Source organism: Neoarius graeffei, chromosome 15, assembly GCF_027579695.1.
Source record: "Neoarius graeffei isolate fNeoGra1 chromosome 15, fNeoGra1.pri, whole genome shotgun sequence".
Lineage (NCBI taxonomy): Eukaryota > Metazoa > Chordata > Actinopteri > Siluriformes > Ariidae > Neoarius > Neoarius graeffei.
The window spans coordinates 38,458,600-38,480,241 of NC_083583.1; the positions used below are offsets into that span (position 1 = coordinate 38,458,600).

At 40.1% G+C, this 21,642-nt stretch overlaps 1 protein-coding gene across 2 annotated transcripts; it reads right to left on the bottom strand.

Annotated features, from left to right (window-relative positions):
* Positions 1-4,839: 4,839 nt before the first annotated feature.
* tbxa2r (thromboxane A2 receptor) lies at positions 4,840-20,949 on the bottom strand. Of its 2 annotated transcripts, XM_060941282.1 has the most exons (4): positions 20,846-20,949; positions 11,488-12,374; positions 8,934-9,067; positions 5,027-5,245 (listed from the first exon to the last, which is right to left on the bottom strand). In XM_060941282.1, the coding sequence occupies exons 2-4, from the start codon at positions 12,286-12,288 to the stop codon at positions 5,113-5,115; spliced, it is 1,068 nt and encodes a 355-aa protein (XP_060797265.1). In that variant the 5' UTR covers positions 12,289-12,374; positions 20,846-20,949; the 3' UTR covers positions 5,027-5,112. The 2 variants fall into 2 exon arrangements, with proteins under 2 accessions (XP_060797264.1, XP_060797265.1); XM_060941281.1 differs by lacking the exon at positions 8,934-9,067 and having other exon boundaries at positions 4,840-5,245.
* Between the last annotated feature and the right edge of the window lie 693 nt (positions 20,950-21,642).

Here is a 21,642-nt window from a genome sequence, read left to right on the forward strand (position 1 = left end):
TGTACAGTACGTTTGTAAATGTTATGCGCTCTTTTCATCGTGGGAATTGATTATAGCTCTAAATAAATATTGAAGTTTTTTTAAAGAATCCGTATAACTTTATTTATACGCCCGTATACTATGTTTATTGAATCAAATCCGTATAAAATACGGACATTCCGTATAGGTTGACATGTATGTGTGTGGCGTATTATGAAGTACAAAATACGACAACGGAGACCCTGGAATGTCTTGCTGGAATAAGCAGGGACCTCCCCGAAAAAGACGTTGCAGGATGGCACCATATGTTGCCCCAAAATGTGCATGTACCTTTCAGCATTAATGAGGCCTTCACAGATGTGCAAGTTACCCTTGCTATGGGCACTAACACCCCCCCCATACCATCACAGATGCTAGCTTTTAAATGCTGTTAACAATCTGGATGGTCCTTTTTCTCTTTAGTCACAACATCTGTGATTTCCAAAACAATTTGAAATATGGACTCGTCAGATCACAGCACACTTTTCCACTTTGCCTCAGTCCAGATGAGCTCATGCTCAGAGAATTCAGCATTGTTTCTGGATGTTGTTGACTTTGAATGGTAGGTATAAGAACTGTGTTTACCCATAATGGTTTTCTGAAGTGTTCCCAAGCCCATGTAGTAATATCCTTTTCACAATCATGTTAGTTATTAATGCAGTGCTGCCTGAAGGATTGAAGGTCAAGGGTGTCCAGTGTTGGTTTTCAGTCTTGCGCTCTACATGCAGAGATTCCTTCGGATTTTCTGAATCTTATGATGATATTATGGATTGTCGTTGGTGAAATCCCTAAATTCCTTGCATGTTAAGAAAAGTTGTTCTTTAACTTTTGGACTATTTGCCCATGTAATGTTAAAGTGCATATCCTGGACCAATTTCGTTTTTTTTATATGAAAGAATGTCCCTTTACACACTCATCCGTAAGGGTAATTTTGCACAAGGCCATCTGTCTACAGCAGAAAAAAAATAAAATAAAACACATCTGGAAAAATCCCAAGGGAGTCTAGAGCCAGATTCATGACGTTACCTGTGGAAGCGCCAGCAGGCTGCGCGAGCTTGCACGGTTTCAGTGCACAGCCTGTGTAGACCAAGTTTAGCAGCTAGCGATTTTGCATTGAAATATGGAATTGCCACCTGAGCGCAATGTTACTTCACCTTTGGATGAAGAATATAATGAGATGTCAGAATTATGTCTTACCCTGGCAACAGTCAACTTGTGAATTGCCGATTTTCTTGATCTTTTTCTCGGCTCTGCTTGGTCCTCGGCTTCCAGGTGCCTCACACGAAGTGCTTCCATTTCTCTCTCATTGTCCAGTTTTTTGAAAAATGATGAGTACTAATCCCATCAAGATTGGTATTGCTACATCTGTTAACCATTTTAATAATTATGTGATAACGTTGAAGAAATTTGCAGAAAACCACCAGGTTGGTTTCTCATAAACAAACCAGCGCTGATGTAGGATTTAGAGGGAGGCGTCCTGCACGCGAAGTCACAAAAATCAGTGTCTGCCGGGAAATCCAAATGCCAAGTTTTTTTGAGAGGTGGATGAATTCGCCTGAAATGGCTTGATTTCAACTGAATTTTTCTGGTATTGCGCAAGGTGAAAAAAATTGCACAAAATGCAAAATGTGACAGATATTTGACCAAAGTTTATTATAAAATAGGAGAATTACATTGATCTTGGGGGCGACACGGTGGTGTAGTGGTTAGCGCTGTCGCCTCACAGCAAGAAGGTCTGGGTTTGAGCCCCGTGGCCGGCGAGGGCCTTTCTGTGCGGAGTTTGCATGTTCTCCCCGTGTCCGTGTGGGTTTCCTCCGGGTGCTCCGGTTTCCCCCACAGTCCAAAGACATGCAGGTTAGGTTAACTGGTGACTCTAAGGCTACATCCACACGACAACGGCAACGAGATGTTATTTAAAAATATATTGCGTCCAAATGGGCAACGATCAGTAAAATATCAGGTCCATATGGCAACGCAACGCTTGCTGAAACCGATGTAATACACATGCTACACCTCTAGGGGCGCTGTAAGACGGTCCCTTCGGAGACACCAGAACAATAGAAGTAGTAAGGACGCATGCGCATAAACTATTATGCGCGAGACTTCATATTAGCCACAAAGTCAGGAAAATCTGTTCGTAAAATTACATTATAATGACCAAATACAATGAAAAGTATTTTTCCAGTCTCACCTGTGAAAGGTAATCCCATGTGATCTTGTTTGGACGGTAAACCTGTTGGTACAGTTAAACGCAGCACATGAATGAGGCATCTTTATTCTCCGCTTTGACCTATCCAATATGGCGGCGAGGATGACGTATGATTCTACGCGGAAGGCGGCGTCTTTAATGGTCCGGAATAAATTGAATGCTACACGTTGATGGATTAATTTGTTGTTCTACACCCTTTTTGAGGAATGTATTGTAGGACTTAAACCAACATCTGAAGAGGTGAGATCGCTCCTTTTTTTCCCTATTTTTGCTGGCGGGATTGACTCTGCCCTAAGGGCTATTTTTTTTCTCTCTCTCTCTCTCTCTCTCTCTCTCTCACTTTGCACCATTACACAATAAATATTCACAGTGAAAATATTTTGTAAGCGCATTTCATGAACCAAGTTATAGGATTTGTTGACAACTCGCATCGAGTTTGTTACACTTCTACCCGGCGTGAAGCACTCACAGTCATGTGGTTGTGACGTCATCGTAAACAAATCCGTTCTACTCATCCAGATGACTTCGCAACGGCAACGTTGCCAGATCTTTCCACTCTGGAACCTGTTCTCAAAAAGATTGCGTTTTGGGCACCCAAAACGCCAGTGCCGTGTGGACGCCAGGCCTAAATGATAAGCAATTGTATCGGAGTCACCTGAATCCGTTGCCGTGTGGACAGGGCCTAAATTGACCGTAGGTGTGAATGTGAGTGTGAATGGTTGTCTGTGTCTATGTGTCAGCCCTGTGATGATCTGGTGACTTGTCCAGGGTGTACCCCGCCTTTCGCCCGTAGTCAGCTGGGATAGGCTCCAGCTTGCCTGCGACCCTGTAGAACAGGATAAAGTGGCTACAGATAATGAGATGAGATGAGACATTGATCTTGCTCCTGAATTTACTCGTGATATGCACTTTAACTAAGTGGTGATCCTTGCCCCATCCTTGCTTGTGAATGACTGAGCCTTTACAACTACCAATTAACCTGTTCCTACATGCAGAATCTTCCAAATAGTTTTTTTTTTTTGCATTCCACAACTTTACCAGTCTTTTGTGGCCCCTATCCCAACTTTTTTTGGAATGTGTTGCAGGCATTAAATTCATGAGTGTATATTGACAAAAACACAAAGTTTATCAGTTTGAACATTACATATCTTGTCTTAGTATTGTATTCAACTGAATATAGGTTGAAAAAGATTTGCAAAATCACTGCATTCTGATTTTATTTAAGTTTTACACAGCATCCCAACTTTTTTGAAATTGTTGTTGTACAGTTTAACAGATGTCTATCCAGATGGGATTAAATATGATCAATCCACCCTTTGATATTTTGAGCTTTATTTTTCCCAAGGGTGATTGAGAAAACCCAGAACATCTAATCTCATCTCATTATCTCTAGCTGCTTTATCCTGTTCTCCAGGGTCACAGGCAAGCTGGAGCCTATCCCAGCTGACTACGGGCGAAAGGCGGGGTACATCCTGGACAAGTCGCCAGGTCATCACAGAGCTGACACAGACACAGACAACCATTCACACTCACATTCACACCTACGGTCAATTTAGTTAACCAGTTAACCTAACCTGCATGTCTTTGGACTGTGGGGGAAACCGGAGCACCCGGAGGAAACCCATGCGGACATGGGGAGAACATGCAAACTCCGTACAGAAAGGCGCTCGCCAGCCATGGGGCTCGAACCTGGACCTTCTTGCTGTGAGGCGACAGCGCTAACCACTACACCACCGTGCCGCCCTAACCCAGAACATGTTGATGGAAATAAAGTTACAGCTGGAAAGAATATTATATCTTTCCCTCTTGGGTGTCTGTGTTCAAGAGCACACTAGAAGAGGCTGTTTTATGATAAACACTATAATGCATGTAGTTTATCAAGATCATATCTTATGACATACTTTTCACCAATATTTTAATATTTTAAACAATTAAATCTAGGCTATATTTAATAAATTAGCCTAGGTACATCTCTACACCTGTAGTCTCATTAAAATGCCAAGAACTATGAATATACACAAATATGCAAATTAGAATCCTGCCTAATGTCCTTCTGTCATTCCCAGTAAAATATCACAAACATTAGCTGTGTTAGCTAGCAGAAACCTAGCTCGCATTTAACACAGCTCGACACGAGTGCACTTTCAGGGTTTAGTCTTGATTTCTTCATTTTTAGACTGATTTATTCAACAGCCATACCTGTCGAAATACTCTCATGGCAACAAGCAGTACTTTGTTCTTCATCATTAACATTGGCTAACCTAGGTAGCTGGCTAGTTAACTGCTAGAGAACTAGCTCACATTTGTCACAGTGAACACAAATAAAATCACAAATAACTTTTCTATACAAGCACTGAGAAAGCCTCTTGAGCTTTCTTTCTCATCTCACCTCTGGGATTACTTCCTTGCCGAGGACCTGGATCTACATGTGAATTTCTGCAAAGCTGCTTTGTGATAATGCCTACTGTCAAAAGTGCTATACAAATAAAATGAAATGAAATCAAAAGTCTCTGTTGGAAAAGGAACATTAAGAAATGTGACCCAAATATTATAATACATGCAGTTGTTTTTGGCCATGAAAGAAGAATTAACCATTTAAAAAATCATGTTAATAAGTTTTGGGGTATTTTAATAAAATAGAATTTACATAAACATAAATGCCTCTTGAAGCATTAAACCGAAGGTCCTGAGAGTTGATCATGAATGATGAGAGACTCTCTGCATTGACAGGAAAGCATCTTCCTGCTTTAATTCTTCTGAGGTTTGCTCATTGAGACTGGCAGGATGCCCTATAGAAGAACGAGTGAGTCTACGCAAAGTGCTGAAGGGTGGGTAGGGGCTAATGATGGAGCCACGAGACCAGTCCATTCGAGGATAGACCCGCTTCAGTATGGAACGGCGGAAGAGGATGTAGACCCAGGGATCCAGGATCTGGTTCCAGGTGGCAAAGCGAATATAGAGCAGCAGGGTGTGGCTGTCCAGCTGTGATGCAGACAACACTGTTTGTGCAATAAACACCTAGACACATAGAGACAGAGGAAAAGCAAAAAACACGAGAGAGATAATGAGAGTTAAATTGGACATACCGACAGAATATACTCATATATACAGTGCCCTCCACAATCATCGGCACCCCTTGTAAAGATTAGAAAAAAGGGTTAGAAAAAAATCCACCTTTTGGTGAAGTCACTTCATCTCACATTGAAAAAAAAGAGAAAAATCCAACTTTTAATTGAAATAAATTTATTCAGAGAAAAAACAAATCCCTCATCAAGAAATAATTATTTTCAACAAAAACACATGTGCCACTATTATTGGTACCCCTGCTTTTAATACTGTATACAACCTCCCTTTGCCAGTAAAACAGCACTGAATCTCTCCTGTAACATTTTATAAGGTTGGAGATGCAGAGTAGGGCATGAGACCGTTCCTCTTTACACAGTCTCTCCACATCATTCAGGGTCCTCGGCCCTCTCTCGTGCTCTCTCTCCTCTTCAGCTCACCTCACAGGTTTTCAATGGGGTTCTGGTCAGAGGACTGAGATGGCCATGGCAGAACCTTGATTCTGTGCTCAGCAAACCATTTTTGTGTTGATTTGGACATATGATTCAGATCATTGTCCTGCTGGAAGATCCAATGATGACCCAGTTTTAGTTTCCTGGCAGAGGCAGCCAGATCTTGATTTAAAATGTCCTGGTATTTCATGGCATCCTTGATGATGTACCCAAACAAAGTTTCCAGGTCCTTTGGAGAAAAACAGCCCCAAAACATCACAACACTTCCACCATATTTTACAGTTGGGATCAGGTTATTTTTATTATAGCCATCCTTCTGTTTACACCAAACCCACTTTGAGTGTTTATTGCCAAAAAGCTCCATGTTTGTTTCATCAGACCAGAGAACATGGTTCCAGTCAAGGTTTTAGAAATGTTTCACAAATGTCTGGCATCTGATGGTGGGTTTGGAGACTTGGAAACGCCAAGATTTTACTTTTTCTTGTAATTCACCAACAGTGATCCTTGGGGACCTTTTATTTTGCCTCTCTTCCCCTCCTCCTTACTGTATGTGGGGGCAAAATAAACTTGGGTCCTCTTCCAGGCAAATTTGTAACAGTTCCAGTTAGTGTCCATTTTCTTCTTATTATTTTTACCCTAACAGTAGAAATGGATATTTCAGACGAGCTGCTATTTTTTTAAACCATTTCCTGATGTATGAAGGTCAATACACTTCTCCCTCATTTGGTTTGTGTGTTCTCTTATCTTTCCAATGCTGATGGATGACTAAGGAAACTTGACCTCTGTCATCTCATATTTGTCCCCCAGTTCATCAGAAAGTCATGGATTACAGCTTGAATGCTCCTGCACACTCCAGTCAACTCAAAAATGCACAATTTAAATGGGAAACATGCTTCACTTACATTGTGTTCACTATAATGTCCAGGGATACCAATAATAGTGGCACATGTATTTTTATTGAAAATTATTATTTCACTTTCACGTGTTCTTTCTTTTGTATGTACAAATAGTTACATACATTTTTTTTATGCATGTTCGAAATAAATAAATAAATTCAAAATAAACAAATAAATTCAATTTCTTGATGAGGGATTTGTTTTGCCTTGAATAAATTTATTTCACATAAAGGCTGGATTTTTCTAATTTTTTTTTCTCAGTGTGAGATGAAACGACTTCACCAGAAGGTGGATTTGTTCTAACCCTTTTTATAAATGTTTACAACGGGGGCCAGTAAGCATGGAGAGCGCTGTATTCTTTAAGCGCATTCATGCAGGACTACAGGAAAGTACAGAAACCACAGGAAGATACACATACATGCATGCATGCAAGTCACTACAGCAAGCGCTCATGCACACCCTGTTTCAGCTAAAGCTCTCTCCACACACATCGTTCAGGTTGAGATAGGATTTTCCTTAAACTCTACTTGTTATGTAATTCCTGACAGCAGGCAGCTACTATCCACTGCATGAAATAACAAGGACGCACTCGCAGTCATGTGAAAATGTTTAACGCATTCAAGCTGAAGGTTCAATCTCAGCTGCCCTTTTATAAAAAAAATCTTAGACACTGCTAGCACAGCCATATGATGCTTCCCATGTAGTGATTAAACAGCTGCACAGCTATCAGGGATTCAGACACACTCATTCACATCTCGTGACATCATCAGAGGGGGCGACACCAAAATGACTGTCGATAACATTTGTGTGCAGTATTTCAGCAGATTTTTTCAAAATAAAAATATGCCTGTAGTTAGTTAGAACAACAAAGCCATTTTTGTAAAGCCAGCTTACATGTATTTTTACTAATTTACTTTTTGAACCTCAAATTACCAAAATACAATGATGCTTTGAATCACGTGTTTTTGTATGCACAGGCTGTTTTTTGTTGTTTTGATGCTGATGTTTTTATAGTCACTGATTTTGAAAAAATAAAATAATAAGTGTTTTAGGTACATTACTAAGGATTCTGTAAAGCCTGGTATAGGTGAAAGTCCAAGGGTGGAGTACAGGGGGAGGGTGACACCAACCCTAGTGATGCCACTGGCTCAGGATCAAACAGTTCCACCTTTATATTTTGGAAGGCAAGGCTTAGGGGATAGAATGATACTAAGAAGAAAAAAAATCGGTTTTCCTTAATGTTATAGCTACACAAGGTTTGGATTTAGGGATTTGGCATCCCTCATCATATTTAAAAAAAATATTTCAGAACATGTTTTTGTGTGACTCTGAGGGTGATGAGTTAGCAGCCTAATTAGTGACAATATCCATCCATCCATCCATCCATTATCCATAACCGCTTATCCTGTACAGGGTCACAGGCAAGCTGGAGCCTATCCCAGCTGACTATGGGTGAGAGGTGGAGCCCTGGACAAGTCACCAGGTTAACGCAGGGCTGACACATAGAGACAAACAACCATTCACATTCACACCTACGGTCAATTTAGAGCCACCAATTAACCTAACCTGCATGTCTTTGGACTGTTGGGGAAACTGGAGCACCCGATGAAAACCCACACAGACACGGGGAGAACATGCAAACTCTGCACAGAAAAGCCCTTGTGGGACACTGGACTCGAACCCAGAAACTTCTTGCTCTGAGGCAACAGTGCTAACTAAGGACTAGATCTGTGGTTTGGGTACTGGGGTAAATTTAAACTGTTAGCTACATTAGCCTTGTAGCTCCAGTGCCAATTTAAAGAAGCAAACATTAGGCTCCATATGTGTTTAACCTGAATACATTAGAGATAAGTTTAATTTTTTTTAAAGATTTCTTTGATCATTGTAAACCAAAAGAGCTTATTTTTTGAACAACTCTCTCTCTCTCTCTCTCTCTCTCTCTCTCACACACACTACAACCAAGCCCAGGGGTCTCCAATGTTATCTACAAAGGACCAGGTGTGGCTGCAGATTTTCAATTCAACTGAGAAGGAGCCACATCTGATTCTACTTGTTTCATCAGCTCATCTGAGTCTCCAATCAGCTGTCAAGTGTACCTCCTATTTGGCTGGCATGAATACCTGTAGCTAAAAAGCCAAAAGCCTTTGTGGATAATATCGAAGGCCCCTGACCTAGCCAATATGCTAATAGCTAGTAAGGGAGCCATTTTAATTCACCTTAGTGTGTTTTATCCCAAATGAGTCATTTAATCAGGAACCAGTGCTAGTCATTGTTAATCTGGATGAATCTACTCGCCTCAGTGTAGACTTCTGACAGAGGATGTAAATCCAGGGGTCACATATCTGATTCACGGTGGCCAATCGAGTGCACAACAGAACAAAATCGGGGTCAACGGCATCATTGGATAAAACAGTCTTCAGAATGTAAATCTGTCCAGGGGAAACATGGTTAGTCAGTGTCAGAAAATCCCCACATCTGGTTGGCCATCTTGAATGCACATTTCCTGATGGTTTCTGAGGTCAGCAGAGATGCTAATGAAAAATCTTCCTAAAGGTCACAGGCAGACAGCTTCCTTTCAGCTAGCAGTTTTAACCACAATGCATAGAAAAAAGGTGAAAGGACTACAGTGTGATAAAAATGAGTTGGGCCAGAATACTATATTTATACTGTGACAGATTTTTGAAACATTTCTGATGTGTCTAGAAATCTCCTAAAAACACACTGTTGAAGCCCTGAGGTGAAAAATGAGTTATTATTTTGATTAAAATTGTTTCCGTTTGTTGGATGATTTTAATGCCACAATTCATGCAAACACACAGACGTGGCAGAATGTAGATAATAAAGTAATTAGATGTTTGTTTGTAGGCTGATTCATATAAAATTACCATAAATGCCAATCATTTTGTGATATTTAACAAATAGGATGCACTGAGGAGTCCTCCAAAATATATAATTGTCTTCTATCCTTATATTTATTTCAACATTTGGTCTTTTATATTAAATGGAATACATAAATAAAGAGAACTATCTGATTCCATATTTGATTACCATTTTTCTCCAAAAAATTAAGAAATCTGGGTTTTAGTCATAGACATTTTAAATACATTAAGACAATTTGATGTGCAGCATGAGCATTGAGTATCCACGGGTAACAGAAAATGACTTCCTGCGCTGTCCACTGCCGGAGATGATTCATCTAGAGGTGGCTTATCACCACCCAACATGGTAATGTCACTGCATTTCCAGAGTACAACACATTTCCTGCACACAGCCTTCTCATGACGTGTGCTGCTTTGGAATTATGAGTCAAAACCACTCCAAATATAATTTAAAGCTGTCATAATTTTGATGATTTATGTGAAATACCCTTGTATTGTTTTTAATTTAAATGACTAAATAAAATAGTGTAGACCATTGTGGCAGCATTTGCTGTAAATACAAATTCCTGAATGATACTGAAACAAGATATACTTTAATCATTGGTGGTCAAGGAGTTCTTTATAAATGTTGACGTGATTGTAGCTCCAGAAACCTCAAATATTCTCATCAGCTGTATTTGGAGTAAGAAATTAGGAACATTGAGCATCGGTTATCCAATTTTTTACTAAAGTTGTGTGTAAATGCTTGTGTCAGCCAAACCAAACAAAAAAGTTCTGCTGGATCTACAAAAGTTTTGAAAATGCTGAATTTCTTCATACTTGCGTATGTACCGTATGTTGACCACCTGTCAAGTGTAAAGTGCATTCCCAACATACTTCATTTGCATATGGCAGCATGCACAAAACTCCATAAAAGTTCAAGTTCACAGACAGCTATAAGCATGAAATGAATGATGAGAATAAAGGCTGATGTGGAAGCAATGAAAGTGAACAGTGAAAGAAAGAAATGGAAGTTATTCTGACATGCTTCCATGCCAATAAAAACAACATTTCATAATATGTAATCTTAATAACAATAAGTGAGCATTAGAGCTTCTGTCAGCTGAGTCATTTGTTTATGGCTTTGCGCCGACAGAACGGCCTGTCCTCCTTCTATATGGAGGCATTTCTTTTGTCATAATTAAAAGATTAGTTTAATTTGTCTAAATGTATGCATTTAATTTGGCTTGCTTTCTTTATTTTTCATATTATTTAAATAATGCCAATAAAACAAAACATCTGGTTTTCCTGATGGTACTCTTAGTCCCTGACCTAGTGAACTAGCATGAGGATGTGTTTGTGATCAAGATTACAAAGCACTTCTATAAGTCGCTTTTTACAAGGGTGTCTGCTAAATGTTGTAAACATACAGTAATAAAAATAAGCTATTTAAATTCAAAAGTATATTCCATATATAAAACTGCAGTCATCCATGCAAATTCTATAATTTGAAGTTGATCAAGTTGAGCTTTACATTAGTTATTTTTCTTAAGTGTAAGTTTTCACACATTTAGAAACATGATAAGGATACTTTTTTCTGAATTTGCAGCATTTTCATGAATACCAAGTTTCTTGTCTAAATTCTATTATGAACTATTTACAAATAAATTCAGTTTAATAAAGGAAGTCCATTGTGTTGGTTTTTACTCTAGCCTTTCTGTGAGACCATACTGAACATATTCTGAATTATACTCAAGAGGTTAAGATATCCCAATTTATTTTTCATAAACTAGGGCCTTACTACTTATACTTTAGTCACTTCTTGAATGAATTCTGGCTCTGCTACTCAGGATATATGGCTCTCTGAAGAGTTAACAAAAATTCCTCTTGTGTTTCCTGTTCCACGCCAGGGACAGTTTTTAGTTCTTGTGCATAAGAAGTAAAACTATTAGATAAACCAAGATTCCACACATTCATAGTCATACACTTACAAGCAGTGGATACCAGCAGATTGATGCAATGACCATGATAAGGATGAGCTGCACCATCATCTCCACCTCGTAGTCTCTCCGGCGCTGATTGGAGTCCTGTCCACAGCAGACCCTCAGCAAGGTGACCACACTCACTGTGTTCAGGATGAAGGACACGACCAGAGACATCAGCCCGACCACTGAGAACACCAGGCAAAAGGCCATATCCAGGGGCATAGAGCTGATGTTTAGGAAGCACCATGACCCTGGGCTCTGGAGGTGGTAGCTGCCCAGACCGAGCAGAGGCAACAGGCTGATGCACCCAGCCGTCATCCACACACTGGCTACCATGATACATGCTCGGCTCTTTGACATGTTGCTGGAACGGGCGAAGGGATGAGTGATGCCTACAAATCGTTCTGCGGCCATTGTGGCACTCAGAAGGAGAGGGCACAGGCCATAGAACACCATGGACATGCCCATGAAGTTGCAGAGGTGACAGTAGGGATCCAGAACCATCCACTTGATCTTTCTGATGTGGTAAGCAATAACAATGGTTCCAGTGACCAGCAGGCCCATGAAATCAGTCACCACCAGGCTGCATAGGAAGAGAAGGAAGGATGAACGAGAGCGACTTTGTGTTCGCAGGAAGGACTTGACTAGTACCACAAAGGCAAACATGTTGGAGCTGAGGCCCAGTGTACAAAACACGCCTGAGGCTAGGACAGTGCTGAGGGTTGGGAATGTGATTGTGTTATTGGAAAAGCAGAAGGAGTGATTGAACATCTCTTTGCTTGCATTATTTGAGTGAACTGACATCATGATGGCACACTTGCTTTATTTGAATCTTCTCCAAATTAGCCTTTTTGGTCAGGTAATCGGATCATCCTGTGAGCTTCATTCCAGATCTGCCAAACAAATCAAAACACATAATAATCAAAAAAGTGCTTATATGTGCTGACCTGCTGCTTAACACTTCTATATTCACTCACTGGCCACTTCATGAGAGAAACCTATACACCTGATCGTTCATGTACAGTAATTATCCAAATCAGCCAATCATGTGTCTGCAATACAATGCATAAAATCAGCTAAAAAGCCAAGGAGAATAGGAAAAAATGCGTGTCATTTCAGTGACTTTGAACGGACATTTATTTTAAGCTGGAGAAAGCCATCAGACCGTATGCTTCGTCCAACATAAACAACTATGAAGATAAAGTAGCAATAGAAACAAACACCCAAGCTAAGTTTAGCCCAATACTACGGCTATTTTAAGAATGCAAAAAAAAACAAAAAAAAAAAAACAAAAAAAATATTGGACATTGCTGTTTTGCCGTATTGCCAAAGGTAAACAGTGATAATGGAGAGTCAAGGCTACATTCACATTACCAGGCTGAAGTGACTCAAATCTGATTTTTACCTTAATGTGACATACATCTGATGTTTTCAGGGCTGTGTGGACACAGAAATCCGATCTTTTCAAATCATATTTGATAGACTTTCATATGTGGTTCTAAAGCGGATATGTATCTGATTTGTGGCCATGTGACATGAATGAGAACGGTCAGATCAGAATTCATGTGACTTTTTGCTTTTACACATGCACTGACCGCTGTCTTCATCCACCAGCACTGCCAGCGCAATAAAACACCAATGGAGGAGAGCTATAATGCCTGCAAAACCAGCAAAACAGTCATCTGGCTAGCTGTACAGCTGACAAACTGTTTGCTGTCCTCCAGAGCAAAATGCGCAAAATACATTGCATCCCTTTAATCAGTTTTAATACCATGAGTCATCTCACAATATGACATTTCTTCGTTGTTGGTGATGCAGATAACTTGCGCAAAAACATAATGTGTGCATGCATGCTATTTTGAAGGACAAATGCGTTCACATTACAATCACAATGTATTCACATTACAACCCCAATTCCAAAAAAAGTTGGGACACTGTGTAAAACATAAATAAAAACAGAATGTGAAGATTTGCAAATCATGGAAACCCTATGTTTCACTGAAAATAGTACAAAAACAACATATGTTGAAACTGAGAAATTTTATTGTTTTTTGAAAAATATATGCTCATTTTGAATTTGATGTCAGCAACACGTTTCAGAAAAGTTGGGATGGGGCAACAAAAGACTGGAAAAAGTTGTGTAATGCTAAAAAAAACCCAAACCCTAATGTGGTTAATTGGCAACAGGTTAGTTACATGATTAGGTATAAAAAGAGCATCCCAGTGAGGCCGAGTCTCTCAGAAGTAAAGATGGAGAGGGATTCACCGCTCTGTGAAAGACTGCGTGGGCAAACAGTGCAACAATTTAAGAATAATGTTCCTCAATGTAAAATTGCAAAGAATTTAGGGATCACATCATCTATGCTACACAATATCATTAAAAGATTCAGAGAATGGGCGGCACGGTGGTGTAGTGGTTAGCGCTGTCGCCTCACAGCAAGAAGGTCCTGGGTTCGAGCCCCGGGGCCGGCGAGGGCCTTTCTGTGCGGAGTTTGCATGTTCTCCCCGTGTCCGCGTGGGTTTCCTCCGGGTGCTCCGGTTTCCCCCACAGTCCAAAGACATGCAGGTTAGGTTAACTGGTGACTCTAAATTGACCGTAGGTGTGAATGTGAGTGTGAATGGTTGTCTGTGTCTATGTGTCAGCCCTGTGATGACCTGGCGACTTGTCCAGGGTGTACCCCGCCTTCCGCCCGTAGTCAGCTGGGATAGGCTCCAGCTTGCCTGCGACCCTGTAGAAGGATAAAGCGGCTAGAGATAATGAGATGAGATGAGATGAGTTTCAGAGAATCTGGAGAACTCTCTGTATGCAAGAGACAAGGCTGAAAACTGACACTGGATGCCTGTGATCTTCAGGCCCTCAGGCGATACTGCATTAAAAGCAGACATGTGTCTGTCGTGGAAATCACTGTATGGGCTCAGGAACACTTCAGAAAACCATCGTCTGTGAAAACAGTTCATTACTGCATCCACAAATGCAAGTTAAAACCAGATATAAACAATATCTAGAAACACCGCCACCTTCTCTGGGCCCTAACTCTTTTACAATGGGCTGAGGCAAAGTGGAAAATTGTCCCAAGGTCTGATTAATCAAAATTAGAAATTCTTTTTAAAAATCATGGACACGCGAACTCCAGGCTAAAGAGGAGAGAGACCATCTGGCTTGTTATCAGTGCACAGTTCAAAAGCCAGCATCTGTGATGGTGTGAGGGTGCATTAAAGCCTCTGCATGCTCTTGCGACAAGGCTTTCGCAGATAGCTTTTCGCAGACAGTTGTAATTTATCGTTGAGCGGGGAGTAATAGGCGTGCGCGATGTTATTCACTGCCACAACGCAAGGGGGCGCGAAGTCGCGAAATCGCTAGGAGTAGTTGGTGGGTGTGGTTAGTGGAGTGTTTATCCTCTGGTTACTTATAATGACTAGAACTGGAGTCGTATAGATGTACGTACTTCCTCGATCAACCGCTCTTCATGCTGCTCCATCTTCGCTCGTGTTTTTAAAAATGGCGGTCGTGAAACCAAACCAAACCGGGAAAGTAGGGAAGCGGAAGTGCGTGTACAGCGGATGTAGAGTGGACCAATCAGAGCCCTCTTGTCTGCGACGCTGTCTGCGAGGCTTCTGCGGTGGTCACAATTTTTGGGAGGTGCGCGCAGAGCGTCTGCGAAGGTGGGGGGGCTACGCAGACACTGTCTGCGACGCTATCTGCGAGGACTGGGTTGTCAGCATAAATTGGCCTTTAGTGCACATGACATGGGTAGCTTGTACATCTAGGAAGCCATCATTAATGCTGAATGATATATACATGTTTCAGAGCAATATACTGACATCCATACAAAATCTTTTTCAGGGAAGGCCCTTCTTCTTTCAGCAAGACGATGACAAACCATTTTCTGCACATGTTAAAACTGCACAGCTCCGTAGTAAAAGAGTCTGGGTGTTAAACTGGCCTGCCTACAGTCCAGACCTGTCTCCCATTTAAAATATATTGTGCATTATGAAGCACAAAATGCAACAAAGAAGACCCAGAACTGTTTAGCAACTGAAATTGTATATCAGGCAAGAATGGGACAACATTTCTCTATTAAAACTACAGCAGTTGGTCTCCTCAGTTCCCAAATGTTTACAGAGTGTTGTTAAAAGTAGAGGTGATGCAACACAGTGGTAAACGTGACCCTCTCCCAACTTTTTTGAAACATGTTGCTGACATCAAATTCAAAATGAGCATATATTTTTCAAAAAACAATAAAAATTTCTCAGTTTCAACATTTGATATGTTGTTTTTGTACTATTTTCAATGAAATACAGGGTTTCCATGATTTGCAAATCATCATATTCTGTGTTTATTTACAGTTTACACAGCCTCCCAACTTTTTTGGAATTGGGGTTGTACACATCACTTATTATTAAATGTGATCCGTCAAGATAGGCAAATCCGATCTGAGCAAAAAATCAGAATTGGATAACGAGGACTGTATTTCAAAATGGAAATGTGTCATAGTTTTGAGTGCAAGTAAGCCATCAGAGTGTTCCAGATCAGACGCTTCCATTTACATTTTTTTCACAAACATTTCTCAGTTCACTTATACCTATTCCTGATTTTTTTTTGAAGAATAGTCATACTTCTAGTGCTTTACTACTTGTGTTGTTTTTAAATATATTTAAATAAAAGTGCATTTCCTTCATCAGTTTGCATTAAATTGACACAGAGACTTCCAAACTCTTCTTTATCTAAGAGGATAAGGGCAAGAAAACCATGGACCCCAAGTGATCTGTAAAAATAAGAACAGCAGACCTACATAATAGGTACTATTCCACTGCCTTATAAACATCTTACCTAAACATATAAGATAAGAATTAATTTAATTAAGTTGAGTTTTAAGCTTGAACAGTGCGTAAATAAAGGTGTTCCAGAGTTTATTTTTTTATCAGGCTAAATTAGATAAGAGTGTGATTTGCTTATAAAATGTAAAAAATTTAAAAAGGTATATTCTTTGTGACAAAGGATTAACATCTCATCTCATTATCTCTAACTGATTTATCCTGTTCTATAGGGTCACAGGCAAGCTGGAGCCTATCCCAGCTGACTACGGGCGAAAGGCGGGGTACACCCTGGACAAGTCGCCAGGTCATCACAGGGCTGACACAGACACAGACAACCATTCACACTCACATTCACACCTACGGTCAATTTAGAGCCACCAGTTAACCTAACCTGCATGTCTTTGGACTGTGGGGGAAACCGGAGCACCCAGAGGAAACCCACGCGGACACGGGGAGAACATGCAAACTCCACACAGAAAGGCCCTCGCTGGCCACGGGGCTCGAACCCGGACCTTCTTGCTATGAGGCGACAGTGCTAACCACTACACCACCGTGCCACCCAAGGATTAACATAAAATTTATTTTTTCAAACAAACAAACCAGTTTGTTTTTCTCAAAATAATGTGTAAAAATATATGAAAAATACCTAAAAATCAATTAAACTCAAACTTTACAATAAATGTTCCAATAAAGTATCAAACCTTTTGTATCAACATGAACCAGAGCAGCATAATTTAGTGAGGATGATGCAAAGTCTCCTTCAAATATTCTCCTGTCCAAATATGTCTGGCTTTGAGGAAAATTTGGGGCCAATGAAATTGGAAAAAAAGGAAAAAAAAAAATCCAAAAGTTGGCTGTAATGTGTCCCACTTTGGTTATGTATGTGTGATTTGCTGCAATCATCTGGTTTACTTTACATACTATACAAAAAATGTGTCGAGACTTATAGGAATAGTTTAACTAAAATTACATGTACACACGAGCACTTATAACTAATATTAGGATCATGGCTCCAGTGCAAAACTAGAAAAGCAAATGTCACACTCCATATGTCATGGGCGATGGAATACACATGGGTCATTCCACGTCAATTCAACCGGGGCCCACACACTTAGGTCTCAAAAAATTCTGAAAAAAAAAAAAAAATCACCAGATGTACCCATGTTACCTAGGAGAAGCACTGTAAATTTACTTGAATGTAAGCTGTATATTTTCCATGTTACAGCCAGTTTTATTGGGGGGGGGGGGGGGGTGTCAATTTTGTTCAGACTCTTTTTTTTTTGTCAAAGTTCACAAGCCCATAGCTCAAGAACTAAACCATGTAGGAGGCTCAAATTTTGCATGCTGGTACATAAATAGGAATAGCGCACCCACGTGCAATGAACCGGTGCTACAGGTGCTCTAGCCCCTGCCCCTTTTCTGTTTGCTGTCCAAAGTGCCCTTTTCATAGGGACTGTTTTGTTGTTGTTTTTTTTAATATTTGTAAAAGATAAGTTGGCTCCAACATCAATATTCTCTACAATTTGACAATAATATATGAAATTATAGATTTATAAAATAACGTTTTTCTATGTAAATGCAGGCATCAATCCGTGACGTCATGCATTCAGTGAACCTCCGTGCAGAAAGCGCATGCAGGCGGTTGGCAGTGGGAGACAGTGCGAGGAACGGCATGGTAAGGTCACACTGAAAGTCTCCTTTCATTTCTTATCTGAACATGCAATATTGTGCAGCTTAGAACACAACAGTAAATGCGTAGGGTTGTTTATCATTTAATGAAGCCACCTAGGCTATATTTAAACTGTTTGCTCCATCCATTTCATTAACGTGGCAGATTCGGAAACTTTAGTTTGAACGACGGCGTTAATAACATATTCTAGCAGCTTCGAAGACTTAAGGCTGAATGACGACGTCCACAACATATTCTATCAAGACACACAATGTTCAGTTGCAATTGAAATTTAGTTTTGAATAAAGTTAACTTGTGTGAAAAATTTGTTCCAAGTGCCCTTTTTTGAATGTTGAGCCCCTGCCCCTCCAAAGGTCTTTGCACGGCCCTGGAATAGTATGTAGCAAAACTGTCATTTTGGGTCTGGATGATCCTGCATGGTCATAGCACTCCCTCAAAGGTGATCAAAATTTTATTGGAGTTTTTGGCTGTGCTCTGTTTAGGCCTTCAGAAGACCTATTTTTACCCAACATAGGCTCTTGATTTTTTTCCCTTATTGAGAGAAGTAGAAACACTCTCAAAAAAAGCAATAAACAGAAAGGAAACTCTATCAGTGTTTGAACAGAAGACCTCACAAGTCTGACAAATCATTTTGGATGTCATTTTCAGAGCACTGTAACACCTTGTGGGAACGTGCGCAGATTTTTAAAATATTTTTTTCTTTATTCTCCATGATCCCTTCTTTTTAAAAACACCAATTTGGCTTGTCTTACTCGAATCTTTCTTTTTTATTTTCCACCCTGAACATGGGCAAAATGCACCATTGAGAGCAATATGTTTTCTATAACATTAATGTAAAGAGTAAATAACCAAAGGCCAATTTTGCCCTGACATGATCACCTGAGAGCGCCTGTGCAGGGGTGGAGGGATCCTTTTCAATTTCAATGATTCAGTGATTTTCAATATTGAGAGTAACCACAGATGCCCCTAAAATCACTGAATCACTGAAATTGAAAAGGATCCCTCCACCCCTGCACAGGCGCTCTCAGGTGATCATGTCAGGGCAAAATTGGCCTTTGGTTATTTACTCTTTACATTAAATGTTATAGAAAACATATTGCTCTCAATGGTGCATTTTGCCCATGTTCAGGGTGGAAAATAAAAAAGAAAGATTCGAGTAAGACAAGCCAAATTGGTGTTTTTAAAAAGAAGGGATCATGGAGAATAAAGAAGAAAATATTTTTAAAATCTGCACACATTCCCACAAGGTGTTACAGTGCTCTGAAAATGACATCCAAAATGATTTGTCAGACTTGTGAGGTCTTCTGTTCAAACACTGATAGAGTTTCCTTTCTGTTTATTGCTTTTTTTGAGAGTGTTTCTACTTCTCTCAATAAGGGAAAAAAATCAAGAGCCTATGTTGGGTAAAAATAGGTCTTCTGAAGGCCTAAACAGAGCACAGCCAAAAACTCCAATAAAATTTTGATCACCTTTGAGGGAGTGCTATGACCATGCAGGATCATCCAGACCCAAAATGACAGTTTTGCTACATGCTATTCCTATTTATGTACCAGCATGCAAAATTTGAGCCTCCTACATGGTTTAGTTCTTGAGCTATAGGCTTGTGAACTTTGACAAAAAAAAAAAAGTCTGAACAAAATTGACACCCCCCTCCCCCAGTAAAACTGGCTGTAACATGGAAAGTATACATCTTACATTCAAATAAATTTCCAGTGTTTCTCCTCGGTAACATGGGTACATTTGGTGATTTTTTTCAGAATTTTTTGAGACCTAAGTACGTGGGCCCCGGTTGAATTGACGTGGAATGACCCACATGGGATTAGAAGAAAATTATTATTATTCAACATATTGTTGGAATGACGTGAATAACTGGAATGACTCCATCATCTGTAATGTTTATTTGCAACAAAATGTTTATTTTCAAGATTCTTTTCCATTTTTGGGTAACTCTGGCCACATGTTTGAAAGCCTATTTCTGTTTACAAGACAAAAGTGGATTTTGGCATCAGGCTTTTAATGATGCTTTTGTGAAAACAACATGCTCAGAATAAAGGATTGCAGAAACAAAAAATGAGCCAAAGACAAAAATCGAGGTCATCCAAAAACTCACTCCGTTGCATTATGCGACTTTGAGTCCAGCATTTGACCCACATCTCCATTTCTTCCATGTTGAATATATCATTAATATGATGTTGAACGTTGTCTCAGATAACGTTGCTCTTTGTTTTTAAGAGTTAACTTTGAGACCTGTCCTTTATCCTTTTTATTTAAGATAATCTATTTGTTCCTGCTCTTAAACACCACTGAAACTGCACTAGTACTGGCTGTCAGAAGGACATTTAACACAAACATATTTCATGTGTTTCAGGATGGACTTTTCCTTTGCTGTGCTTTACATATACTGGCTATTTATAACATGAAATTCCTTTGATATACAGTCTGACATCAGTAGAAAAGGAAAACTCAAAACTGAAAGTAATTCTACAGAACATTGTTATGACTTCAAGAAACACTAATAGACTATGAGCTAAAAACTGCACCAGATGTTTTCATCATGTGATTTCATCTGTTTTTCCCTCACAACTGATTTTAGATGCCCGTCACAAAAGCTCATTATTATAGATTATGTCACAATAAAGTCTATTTTTTTATTATTGAGTACATATCTATATAACGTGTGTCTGTCTTTGATCTTTCTGTGCAGAATGTTTCAATACAACAGGAATCTTTAGGATCAGATGCATGAAGTTAGGAAAACTATTCCTCCTTTCAGAAACCACTTCAGCCATTAGGGTTTTGCATCTGTAAATATCCAAATTAAATAGCAAAATGAGAGTAAATCAGGATCATTATTACCTTACAGACAGTCCTTCATCTGGAGAGCATAGTGCAGTGGCTGCTTCCTCCAGTGTAATGTCTGCTGCAGCTCAGTTCGGGGGCCTTGCCAGAGTGCTCTCTATGGAAGGCCAACAGGGCCATACGCCCCGCAAATATTCACAAGCACTGTTTTAGAAGAAATTTCAAAAACTCTTCAAACATTGTTCGAATTTTTATAACCGATTTAACTCTTTCAGTGCTGAATACATTTCTAACCCTTTGAATCAAGTGCTAAATATTTTTGGCTGAAAATCACAATTTTTGAAAACACTTTTTTTTGCATTCACAATAGCCTAACAACCATCCATAACGTGGGTGGGACTGGGATCATCTCATCTCATCTCATTATCTCTAACCACTTTATCCTGTTCTACAGGGTCACAAGCAAGCTGGAGCCTATCCCAGCTGACTACGGGCGAAAGGCGGGGTACACCCTGGACAAGTTGCCAGGTCATCACAGGGCTGACACACAGACACAGACAACCATTCACACTCACATTCACACCTACGGTCAATTTAGAGTCACCAGTTAACCTAACCTGCATGTCTTTGGAGTGTGGGGGAAACCGGAGCACCCGGAGGAAACCCACGTGGACACGGGGAGAACATGCAAACTCCACACAGAAAGGCCCTCGCCGGCCACGGGGCTCGAACCCGGACCTTCTTGCTGTAAGGCGACAGCGCTAACCACTACACCACCGTGCCACCCGGTCTGGAATCAATTCCAGCTAATTTTGGGACAGAGGTGGGGCACGCCCTGTGCAGGTTGCCAGGCA

Bases quoted from the DNA above. Each gene is read 5' to 3' on its own strand.
- tbxa2r (XM_060941281.1), bottom strand. From the start codon at position 12,288: ATGATGTCAGTTCACTCAAATAATGCAAGCAAAGAGATGTTCAATCAC. The intron at 5,246-11,487 runs GTAAGTGTATGA...CTATGTGTCTAG, and splicing joins TCTGCTGGTATCCACTGCTT to GTGTTTATTGCACAAACAGT.